At 45.4% G+C, this 12,074-nt stretch overlaps 2 protein-coding genes across 16 annotated transcripts in view; one reads left to right on the forward strand and one right to left on the reverse strand.

Annotated features, from left to right (window-relative positions):
* Positions 1 to 12,074, reverse strand: part of FEZ1 (fasciculation and elongation protein zeta 1) — a 140,560-nt gene that overhangs the window by 39,012 nt on the left and 89,474 nt on the right. For 10 of the 15 annotated variants that reach the window (XM_063671577.1, XM_063671576.1, XM_063671582.1 and 7 more), the window contains one exon: positions 4,765 to 5,119. In XM_063671577.1, the coding sequence (XP_063527647.1) occupies positions 4,765 to 5,075 (311 nt within the window). In that variant the 5' untranslated portion in view covers positions 5,076 to 5,119. Of the gene's footprint in view, positions 1 to 4,764; positions 5,120 to 11,233; positions 11,431 to 12,074 lie in introns of those variants that run through there. The other 5 variants (XM_063671580.1, XM_063671578.1, XM_054437477.2 and 2 more) reach the window with 2 other exon arrangements.
* Positions 10,449 to 11,949, forward strand: LOC129007119 (putative uncharacterized protein MGC39545). Its single transcript, XM_054437487.2, has 2 exons — positions 10,449 to 10,735; positions 11,617 to 11,949. The coding sequence occupies exons 1-2, from the start codon at positions 10,449 to 10,451 to the stop codon at positions 11,903 to 11,905; spliced, it is 576 nt and encodes a 191-aa protein (XP_054293462.2). The 3' UTR covers positions 11,906 to 11,949.

The raw sequence follows: 12,074 nt of genomic DNA on the forward strand, positions 1-12,074 counted from the left end.
ACGTACAATGATCCTGAACATTGTGTTTTCATGGATCTACAGAAGGAGGAATGGCAAAGGTAGCAGGGGTGCATGGCCACTTTCTATGTAGATCTCCAGCCCAGGGAAGGGCACAAGGAAGGCACAGGCAGATGCTGGCAGCCAGCAGCCTCAGCAACAGAGGAGCCGATGCAGCCAGGGCAGGGGGAAACAGCTTTCTGTGAGGAAGAGAAAGGGAAGGGCTGTCTATCCCATCATATATCTCATCATAAGCAGGGTTCTTGGGAGTGTGCATCGCCCCTTTTGTGAGCGCCCCTTTTGTGAGTACAGTCCCTTACAGTGGACTGTAAAGTTTTACTTCCCTGAGAAGCATCCTGCTATTTACTCTTACCTTGCGGAAAGAAGACTTTGAAAGCTATCTCCTCTATCATTCATCAGAGAACTAAGATTAAACAGATTGCCTCAGTTCCTATCATTATGCTGCCATGACACCTGAGATTCAATTTGCTCTCTCCATCCCTGTATAACAGAAAAAGCTTTTTCAGGTGCATATTTTATAGCTTGGGCTTAGGTGCCTGTAGAATTGACTTAAGTATCTTTCGCCACAGAGAGCAGGGGCTTTGGGAAAGGCTGCTGGCAGAGTATGAGCAAACCCAGTGGAGGAGGGTGGAGACTGTGGGGTGTCAGGACACGTGTACAAAGGACTCCCGGGCCTGGAACTGGCAACATAGCCATCAGGGTTCTCTCAGTCCTCACGCACACGCAAACCCTTATATACCTATTTCTGACAATATGGCAGGCAGCTTAAAGGGCTTATTAGAATTCTAACTTGCTGACATTTCCCTCAAGCCTGGCTACTTCCCTTGTCTAGTGTTTTGCTGGTGTGCAGTCATGCCAATATCCACACCCAAATGTGTATTAATTTGAGTACACTTTTGCACTTTATGTTTAGAAAGTAGAAATTAGTGGCTGGGCGTGGTGGCTCACGCCTGTAATCCTAGCACTTTGGGAGGCTGAGGCAGGTGGACTGCCTGAGCTCAGGAGTTCGAGACCAGCTTGGACAGTGTGGTGAAACCCCATGTCTACTAAAATACAAAAAAACAAAAAAAAAATTAGTCTGGCGTGGCAGCGTTCGCCTGTAATCCCAGCTACTGGGGAGGCTGAGGCAGGAGAATTGCTTGAAACAAGGAAGCAGAGGTTGCAGCTGAGACGAGATCATGCCACTGCACTCCAGCTGGGCGACAGAGTGAGACTCTGTCTCAAAAAAAAAAAAAAAAGAAAGAAAGAAAGAAAGTAGAAATTATTGGCAGCACATTAATACGTTTGCTCAACTTTCTGTATGTCCTCAAATGTTTAAATAGAATCAATACTCTATCTGCTTTCTATAACCTCTAAAAAGAGAATTAAATTTTCTAAAAATCACAATTATGTGTAGTTTTCCCTAGCTGACTATTTGGTATTTACTTGTCTTCAACATGTAGTATATCTGATGACAGGCAGTTTATTGTGTGCACTTTATTTTTAACATCACCTATAACAATTCTATCTGAAGAAACAGCCATTGCATGGTTAGCCCCTCTGTCTTCAGGGTACTCGTAAGAGGGCTGATAGGGATCCCCAGTGATGTAGGAGGTAAGCTGAGGGCCGTCCATTTCCATTTTGTAGTGACCCCTAAGAGGCTCTGACCTCCAGGCCCAATCTCTTATGGCAAAGGAAGAGGGTGGTCACATATACACAAAGAAGAGATTCTGGGATATTTCTTGAATTCAAAACCAAAAAATGTGTATTCAAATCTGACTCTCCTTTAATGCCTAGAACTTCCATGCCCTGACAGATCAGAGATAAGTTGACAAATCTTAGCCAACTCCCCTCTTGGCTAAATGGTTCCAAATGTAGACTAAAGAAAGCTTCTAAGGGAATCACTACATTTGCTCTATGATTTGTGCTGTCTTTAAGGAGGCAGTTTAACCAAGTATTTCCCTGCTTTTGTTTTAAGCTTCTATTATTTACCTCTAACCCATCCACAGCACTTTTAACTCATTTGTGGATGAAACAGCCCTCTAAATACTAAACCTGAACAAGTTTATAACAATAACATTAGAGCTATGTTCAGGAGAAGTGTAGTCAGGTGAGATATTAAATCACCCCTTTCCTTTACTTAGCCATAATTTCACAGTTGAAATATCTGGATAGTGTCTATAAAACAAAGTGTGTAACAGAATTCTGATTTTTATTTTAAATTATAAAGAGGGGTTAGAACTGAATGCCTAGAAAGTGTTGTGTTAATTTTTCTCTTCCCAGCTTCCTCCCTCTACACTGTCCCCAAATTATACTTTATCTCGAAGGAATTATTCAATTTTTGGTCTCTTAACTGAGGCAGTCAATGAGGCAGTCACGTCAGAAAAATCAGGCTGAGTAGGCCAATAATCCCATGTGATGGTAATTAACATTGAGTGGCCTCTTCTGATGTGCTAGAAGACAGTAAGAATCTGCTCACTGGGCCTTCATCCTTAATGAGGCAGAGGAAGGGTTTTGATGGGGGGAAATGATTTGTTGGAAGCAAAAGGAATGGGACGCATCTTGAAATGTCATTTTCAAAGCACATTCTGGGTGAGGTAAGAAATTAGGTTCTTTACAAGTCCTTAGCCTCACTTCATCAAGATTGAGCTCTGGAGGTTTCATAGATGAGGACCTACACAGTCAACCAGGGTTAAGTGACTTGCCCAAGGTCACACAGCGAGTTAGAGAGAGTACCAAAATTAGAATTCATAGTCTTTTTGTTTCTAGTTCATTGGCTGGTGCACTTGAACGAAAAATATTCTGCATAATAAACCCCCAGAGTCATTCTTTTTTGACTTATAGATGTTGAGCAGATAACAGGCTCAGAATCTAAAAAGAATCTGTTTGAAACTTAAAATTTAAACACATATCCCACAGCTATAGTACTAGTCAGCAGAATGAAATGTTCTCTGTGATCATACCTTCCAGCCAGCATTAATTAAAAGAAAAGAAGGAAATGGTGTGGGCTTAGAAATATATTACATGTACATACATGGCTACTAGCTATTATCACTCATCTAGTTTATTCAATATTCCATATTTCATTCAAAAATATTATTTGCTCATTGCACTGTATTAGACAGTGGGGCTGTAAGAGTGAATAAGACAGATATTTGGCCCCTCTATGTGTAAAGGTAGAGTCTTATAGTAGTCATCAAATAAGCAACGCTCTCCCAAATACAGTCAGGTTCCAATCCTCTAGTACATGCCTCTTACCCCATTATTTGTGGGCCATTCTTCCCACTCAAATCCACAAAAAGAGAAACAAAAGCACAGGTGCTTCAGACTTCCCTGACCTTTGACATTTCTTGTGTGATAGCTAAGGAACAATGGATGCATACTGTATCTCTGCAGGGAACTCATGTAGACAGTAGTCCCCCCTTATCTGTGGTTTTGCTTTCGTAGGGCTCGGTTATCTGCTGTACAGTACAATGAAATATTTTGAAAGAGAGAGAGAGAGACCACATTCACATAATTTTTATTATAATATATTGTTATAATTGCTCTATTTTGCTGTGAGCTGTTGTTAGTCTCTTACTGTGCCTAACTTATAAACTGAACTTTATCATATGTATGTACATACAGGAAAAAACATTAGGGTTTGGTACTAGCAGTGGTTTCAGGCATTAACTGGGGGTCTTAAAACACATCCCCCACCATGGGCCAGGCGTGGTGACTCACGCCTGTAATCCCAGCACTTTGGGAGGCCAAGGCGGGCAGATCACGAAGTCAGGAGTTCGAGACCAGCCTGGCCAACATGGTGAAACCCCATCTCTACTCAAAATACAAAAATTAGTCAGGCGTGGTGGTGCACACCTGTAGTCCCAGCTACTCAGGAGGCTGAGGCAGGAGAATCGCTTGAACCTGGGAGGTGGAGGTTGCAGTGAGCTGAAATCGTGCCATTGCACTCCAGCCTGGGCGATAGAATGAAACTCCATCTCAAAAAAACAAACAAACAAACAAAAAAAAATACATCCCCCGAGGATAGCGGGGAACCACTGAATTTTTACTAAATGCCTAAAACATCCTTCTTTAATTTGTGTAACATATCACCCCCTTCTCTTTCTAGTCCCTCCTATAAGAGTACTTTTCTCAGATCCCTTTTCTTGACTACTATTAAGACCCTAGAAAGTAGCTAACAAGTGATACAAGGAATCTGCATACTCAAAGGCCACATCACCTAGTTTCCACCTTTACTTTGTCCAGGGTAGCCCCCTGTGCTCTCAGTTCAGTTTAGATGCTTTCTTATGTGGACATATCCTAACATCTGTAGATAACTCTCCAGGCCTGAGGGGCTGTCAAAAATTCGGGATTTTCAAAATTCTGGTGTTTCTTGAAGCAAATTAGTCCAATAACATAGATTCATCCATCATGGTTAATTAATTTTTTCTGGCCTTTATTTCTAATATCTCGCTGGATTTCCACTGATATAAAGAAAGCTTAAGATAGACAGACCCTGAAATTTACTGTGCTCCTGAAATTCCATTTTGTATCTAGGAAAACCTTCATTCCCCTAAGGTTTCAATTTAAGAAAGTTCTCCACAGGGGACTGTAAAGGGACATATATAGAGCTATGACAGCAAGTACCAGGGCACCGCTCCGCTGGCAACACGAAAATGAAAGTAATAGGCCATAAACCTATAGACAGAAACTAGCACTATGTCAAGGAGACAAGGACTACAGGGCTCTCGACTGAAGCAGGAGAGGGCAATTAAGACTTCTTACTCCTCGTCCTGAAGGGTCTCCTCCTCCTCTTGGATCTGTAACTGGTTCTTCACGGGAGCTAGGTTCTCGGTCTTGGCGTTGTAGTTCCGAAAGCAGACATTGAGCTTCTCGTCAAATTCATTCACGAGGTCCTCCATGGACTTGAAGCTGATTATTTCGGAAGAAAAATTCTCAAGCTCGGAGAGGGAGGGGTCCTCGAGATGGTGGGGAGATGAACCATAGAAACACTGGGGCTTCTCCTCCGGGTCCTCGGAGCAGGAGGGTCGAAGGTCCTCAAACTCTTCATCCAGGCTCACCAGTGGGGCCTCCATTCTTGCTCAGCAGGAGAACAACAGCGACTTTCAGGATGATTTATCTAAAAGAAATGAACAGCGTAATGTGAGTTTAGACCAGGCTAATCTAAATAATAGAGTTAACTTTAGAGACACACCTGCTTCCAATTCCCTACTCCAAAAAACAAGGCACTGGTTAAGTACGAAGCTCCTGGACAAGATCGTCTAGGTTTGCATTCTGTTCTGTCCTACCAGCTGTGGCCTTGGGCAAGTGAATAACTGCTCTGTGCTTCTTATTCTTCTCAAGACAGATATAATACTGCACCCACCTCAAAGGGCTGTTAGAAGACTAAAGGAGTAAACACAGGTGAGTGCTTAAAACAGTGCCTGGAAGATAATAAGTGCCAATATTGTTGAATACTTTCTGTTGGTGTTTTAGTATTATTATTTTTATTACTATTACTATTACTATTACCACAGATCCACTTCCTTAACTATGTGATCTGAAAGCTGAAAATTCTCCGTGACTTGTTTGGCAGCAAAATGTGACATGATCTAAACTCATCTGGCAACTAAATATGACCAACATGAATATAAAGCTGCTCATGGCTTTCATTTATCCCATTTTGTGTGTTTTGCTGCAGAAATATTAACTTTTTAATTACAAAGATTGCTATCTCAGATCCCACTAGATGAAATGCAGAATGTACACTCTATTACTACCTTCCAAAATCTGAAATAATCTGAATTCCAAATGCCTGGCCCCAGGGGTTTTGGATAAGGGTTTGTATACCTAGATATTACTACCCTTATCAATAAATAGTGGAAACTAATAAAACATTGGTTGGATGTGGTGGCTCATGCCTGTAATCCCAGCACTTTGGGAGGTTGAGGTGGGAGGATCATTTGAGCTCGCTCAGGAGTTCAAGACCACCCTGGGCAACATCTCTCCCATCTCTGTTTTTTACTATTTTTTTAAAAACTAATAAAACATCAATAGAGACTTTCCAATAAATGCCTGAGTTGTTTTTGTTTTGTTTTGCTTTTGAGACATAGCTTCAGTCTGTGGCCCAGGCTGGAGTGCAGTGGTGTGATCTCAGCTCACTGCAGCCTACACCTCTGGGTTCAACCAATCCTCGTGCCTTGGCCTCCCAAGTAGCTGTGTGTGCCACCACACCCAGCTAATTTTTGTATTATTAGTAGAGATGGGGTTTCACCATGTTGGCCAGGCTGGTCTCGAACTCCTGACCTCAGGTGATCTACCTGCCTCAGCCTCCCAAAGTGCTGGGATTACAGGCATGAGCCACCGTGCCCAGACAAGCACCCAAGGTTTTCCCACACATATAGCATATGCCTAGGAGCAGAGGAATAGACTAAATGATCTATTATCCTGTATCCTGTAAGAAACAGACCCAACTACCCATGTGTTCCAAAGCCATACTCCATAACCATCTTGGGCACTGTACCCTGGAACGCTGCACACACAGACCTCCCTTCAGTTCCCACCAACTGTGGGACCTCTACCCCTCATCGGGCCATCTTCATACACTGCTTCCAACTGTGATTTATCCATCTGTGTGTACATCTGGGCCCCATTCAATTTTAACTTAAATTCCTCGAGGACACAGAAATCCTCTGGATATCTTCCCTGGCTCCAAATATACACTGCCTACCTTGTGGCTAGGCAGTCAATCAATATGTGCTCGTTGAAAAAATGATCTATCTCCCACATACAGTTTTCCATTTTCAGTTTCAGGCAGCACAAGCATTGCTGACTATCATACCCTTCTCTACATGCTCAACAGAAAGGCAACCAAACTTTTCTCTTTGGTCTATAGGGTTATTGGTATAGTTAGGTGCTCAAATTGGAGGCACTTCCTGAGGAGAATCAGACAGCAAAATTCATGGATTTTGCCCTAGGAGTGCCCATTCTCCATCTCTACCTACAAAACTAAAACTCTAAATAAGCAAGGCAAAGGACATGCCAGGCAAGGACACTGCCAGTTTGTACCAGGATTTTGCTGGGATTAAGTTGATTACCATTGCTTTAAAACATATCTGGAGCATTTACAGTTTGCAAAAGCAACATGATAGGACCTTTGAATACAAAAATATATACAAGTAGTACCATATCTTGGAAAGAAGACAGGCTCAAGAGCCAACAGATCTGCCAATGGCTGGCTGAGTGACAAGCATCATTGGTCCTGATTTCCTCATTTGTTATAAGGAAGGTGTTGGTACAGAGTTAACATCTTTAGGAGTTATTTTTAATAAATCAATAATTTAATTAATCATTTTGATTGAAGTAATATGTTTATTTAATCCAATATATCCAAAGTGTTACCATTTCAAAATGTAATCCACAAAAAAACTAATGGGGCAGTTTTTATTCTTTTTTTATACTAAGTCCTTTGAAATCCAGTGTATATTTTCCATTTACAGTACATCTCACTTTGGACTAGCCACATTTCAAGTGCTCAACAGTCAAATGTGGCCTGTGGCTACTGCAAGGGACAACACAGCTCTAAAGCAAACACAAGTAATTGCCAGTCAGGGGTTCTTCATCTTCAGTACATAGACCCCTGCGGGCTCTTTGAAGGTAACTATATTTCAATGAAATTGGTTTCCTTTACAAGACTAAGTATTTTATTTTATGCATTTAAAAACATTATTTGGAGAAGGAGCCCACAGGCTTCTCCATACCACCAAAGGAGGTCATAGTGCAAAAAAGATTAAGAATCCCTGAGCAACAAAAAAGTGAGATTAGAAAAGATGGCAGAATGCAGTAGAGAGTAAAACAGGTTTCACAGCCCAGGGATTTGTGTTGATTAAGGCAGTACTCTGTGATGGCTAACAGCATAGGCTTTGGGTTCCTGTCCTGGTCCTGTCACTCCTAGTTGGGAGACTTTGGGCAAGTTATCAGCCTCACTGTGCCTCAATTTCATCATCTATAAAATGGAGTTTAAAACAGTGCTTCCCTTGTAGATTACTTTTTGGACTAAATGAGATCATCTTTGAAGTGTTAAGTACAATGTGCAGAATATAGAAAGCATCCAATAAATATCAATAATTCTAGAAAAATCAAAGCTGGGCATGGTGGCTCACACCTGTAATCCCAGCAACTGGAGAGGCTGAGGCAGGAGGATTGGTTGAGCCCATGAGTTTGAGGCTATAGTGAGCTATGATCACACCACTGTATGCCAGCCTGGGTGACAAAGTGAGACCCTATCTTTAAAAAAAAAAAAAAAAAAAAAAAAGTTAAAAATAATTCTAGGAAAACCAGGATAGCTTACTTACATAGAAATGTGATGTGGGGGCTGGGCACAGTGGCTCATGCCTGTAATCCCAGCACTTTGGGAGGCTGAGGTGCGTGGATCACCTGAGGTCAGGAGTTCAAGACCAGCCTGGCCAACATGGCAAAACCCTGTCTCTACTAAAAATACAAAAAAAATTATGTGGGCATGGTGGCAGGTGCCTGTAATCCCAGCTACTTGGGAGGCTGAGGCAGGAGAATCGCCTGAGCCCAAGAGGCGGAGGTTGCAGTGAGCCGAGATTATGCCATTGCACTCCAACCTGGGCAACAAGAGTGAAACTCCATCTCAAAAAAAAAAAAAAAAAAAAAAAAGAAAGAAAGAAATGTGATGTGGGAGTGCTTCAAGTAAAAGAAAAATTATCCCTGCCATGATATTCTCTGTGCAATGCTTCAATATGCTTATCAAACAAGAGAACTATTGCTGAAAGAATTTTAGCATCTTTTTTACTAAGGCTTCTTTTTTCAATTCATTTGTTCAAAGGTTCCTGGATCGTGGGTTCCATTTTACAGAGATATGAAAGCCAATCAGATAGTGTTGCAGGTATTTACACTGCCTTTAAATTTGTACTTTTCTCTGGGAATGACAGGGGAGAACCAGATGGTGACACCAGTGGGGTTTCTGATTTGAAATGACACAGTCTATATGATTAACCAGCAACAAGAGGCCAGTCCAACTAGAATCTAGGACTAAGACTGAGTTTTGAGTGTTGGCAACAGGAAGAGTGTGCTGAAAGCACCTATCCTCAGCCCAGGCAGAGTGTAGAGAAAATGGATTCATCTAGAAAATTATAAAAGATGAAATGAATATCACAGCTCTAGGGTTCAGACACATGCTCATTTGAAACAGTCCATAATATAGACTGATTGTTTTTTGTCAACTCATTATCCAAGAGCCAAAGTGCTGCATGAATGACCATCTGGAGATGAAGTTAAAGTGAAAGCCAGTGCTGGGAAACTAGTCACTCAACACCCAAACTGAATCCAGCAGTTGTGGAAAGACCTCAGGCTGTGGCATAGATGAGAGTCAGGCGTTCTGACTGGCCCCACTATAGCCTCCAGGAGGGCTCTGTGGATTGGGGCTGGCAGCACTTCCTTAGATGGTGTTCCTGTCTTCCTTCCTTTAGCCCACTTTCTTTCGCCCTCCTCTCTTCACGGAGTGCTTTCATCCTTCAACTAAAATGTCTGAAACAACCTTATCTTCCATCCTGGCAAGCTTGCACCATCCTCATTCATAGCTCATCTGGGAGCCTTCTTTTCCTTAAAGTAGGATTAATACAAATGATAGCTTATTCCCTTTAGACTTCCAAGATCAAAAATAAATACATACATACATGAAAATGGCAGAAAGAAGGAACCACAGGAGGGTCGCCTTTTCTTCTTCTCTTTACCACAGAACAGAGCGCAGGACTATAGTTTGATTGTCCTACAATCCATTCCATTTATTTTCACTCCCAATAGATGGTGTAATTTGGGAAAGAAAAGACACGGGGCTTAACAGAGACCCAATAGGAAACGCATAAACGTTTCCCTGCAGCACAATGATGCACTCGCTGCCTCTCGGGGCTGCGGTACAAATGCTCAGTCCCTGCTTTGCTGAGCTGACCCGAGTGGAGCAGATCGGTGGAGATTTCACCACGCTAACCCCGCTGGGCCTCGGCATCTCCACACAAGCCCCATTCCATCTCCTTCTTCCCATCACTTGCTCCATAGATCAATTGATTCCGTGCCTCGTCCCCCATATCCGTCCCTAAAACCTACCCTGCACTGATCCACCTTCAGATTTCCCACTGCTCCTCCGCAGAACCCACCCAGTGTGCATGTTTGTGCACATTTTGACAGAAAAAGTATTTCGTTGCATATGGATCAGTAACCCCTTCGCGGTTCTGCTTGCTCCCCTCCCCCTCCTCCCGCTGCTCCATTCACCTCCATCTCAGATCCCCCTCCTCCCCCCAGTCCCGTGGGGTAAAGAAAGGCTCCTCCAGACAGCACAATGGCTGGCACTCTAAGGAAGCCGGACTCATCCCGTGCAGGCCGCATACACACTCCACTGCCCTTCTGGCCAAAGAAGCCCGGACACGGGAGAGGGATGGGAGTCGGGGATGCCTAGCGGCGGGGAGGGAAGGGATAGGCAAAAGGGAAGAAGAGCGGGCTGTGATACCCCCTCGACGCCGTCAAACACTGCTCCCCGCGCTGAAGAGCCCGGGGCCCACCCGACGGCAGCGCGCCCCGCCACCGCGCGGCCGCCCCGGTCCCTTCTCCCGCCCGTCTGTAGTAAAACAATCGCTCTCCCGGCGTCTGCGGCCGCTGCCAGCGGTTCTGACACTGCAGGAATGCGCGGTCTGGGGAAAGCTCCGCACTCTGGGGAGGGGCACGAGCGGGGTCGGGGGTAAGTTTTTAGGGACCAAGATTATCTTGGGGCGTTTACGGTGACTGGACCAGATAACGGTCCCGGGACGAGGTACCGACCCACTGCCCCAGCGCGATCGGGCGGCGTTCCCTTCCTCCCCCAGCCCCCACACCTCGCCGCCTGCCTTCACACGCGCGCACACACGCGGGCACACACACGCAGACACACACACACACACACACACACACACACCAGGCCTGGCTGGAGGGCCGATGCTGAGATGATACTGGAAGTGCCCATCATCCCACATCTCCAGGGCCTAGCGCGGCGTCCCAGCTGCGCTCCCTGAAGGGCTGGGCAGGAAGGCGACGGCCTCCCGTTGTTCCTTTCCAATCCCAGGATGGCACCAGGTGAGGGGAGCTGCGGCGACCCCAGACCGTCCTGTCAGAGAATCCCGGGGCCTCCTTACCACCCCCACCAGACCCCACCCCCAGCAGTGAGTCGGGTCCTAACTAAAGTCGACCCCCGCGACGGCACCTGTGCGGGTCCTGGCGGAGGGAGGAGGATCCCGGGGCTCAGCCGGACACCCCCATCCACGGGCCGCGGGAGCGGCCGGAGCGCAGCGCAGCGCAGCGGAGAGCCAGCCAGCCAGCCAGCGAGCGCTCCCCCCGCAGCTCCGGCGGCGCCCGGCTCCGCTCCCGCCTCCACCCCACCCCCTCCCCGAGCTCGTGCCCGGGCTCCGGGGGCGCGCCCGCGCTCGGGCACCCACCCAACTGGCACGCGCGGGAGCTGGACGTCATCCCCTCGTTAACATTCATAGCCTTCCTCCGAGCACGTGGGCCTGCCTTTATTAATATTTATGCATTTCTGTTTCTCTCCTCTTTAACATTGGCCTTTCTGCTTCCCTCATGAATATTCAGAAGCTCCAAGATGAAAGCGTGCAATAACTACCAATATGGATACCTCGCAGGGCCTGACACTAGCTTCTGGATAAAATGCAGGCGATGGCTGCTGGCGGATGCCGGCAGACACACTCAAAGGCCCTCTTGGACTTTCCGAGTTTCCCATTCTCCTCTACTGGAGGCTGAGGCGGGCAGGCCCAGCGACGTCTCCCAGCCCCAACTGGGTTCGGACCTCAAGCCAAAAATGAGAGGCGGCAGGAGAGCTTTTCTCGCCCAAAGATGCTGGGTGGAAGCCGGATCCAGCTGAAAAATCTGAGTGAGAAGGTTTCAGGCCCAGGAGGACTTGAGATAATACAGGAAAATTCAAGAGGCTGAAATGAGAAGGGTCCCTGGGGTCTTGTGAAAAATTATTAATTTATCTTGTCTACTGTGCATAGGCCTGTGCTTATAGAAGTTGTCAATAAAAAGTCTAATAA

The sequence above is a fragment of the Pongo pygmaeus genome, chromosome 9 (assembly GCF_028885625.2).
Source record: "Pongo pygmaeus isolate AG05252 chromosome 9, NHGRI_mPonPyg2-v2.0_pri, whole genome shotgun sequence".
Taxonomy (NCBI): domain Eukaryota; kingdom Metazoa; phylum Chordata; class Mammalia; order Primates; family Hominidae; genus Pongo; species Pongo pygmaeus.

Bases quoted from the DNA above. Each gene is read 5' to 3' on its own strand.
- LOC129007119 (XM_054437487.2), top strand. From the start codon at position 10,449: ATGCCTAGCGGCGGGGAGGGAAGGGATAGGCAAAAGGGAAGAAGAGCG. The intron at 10,736-11,616 runs GTAAGTTTTTAG...ATGAATATTCAG, and splicing joins GGGCACGAGCGGGGTCGGGG to AAGCTCCAAGATGAAAGCGT.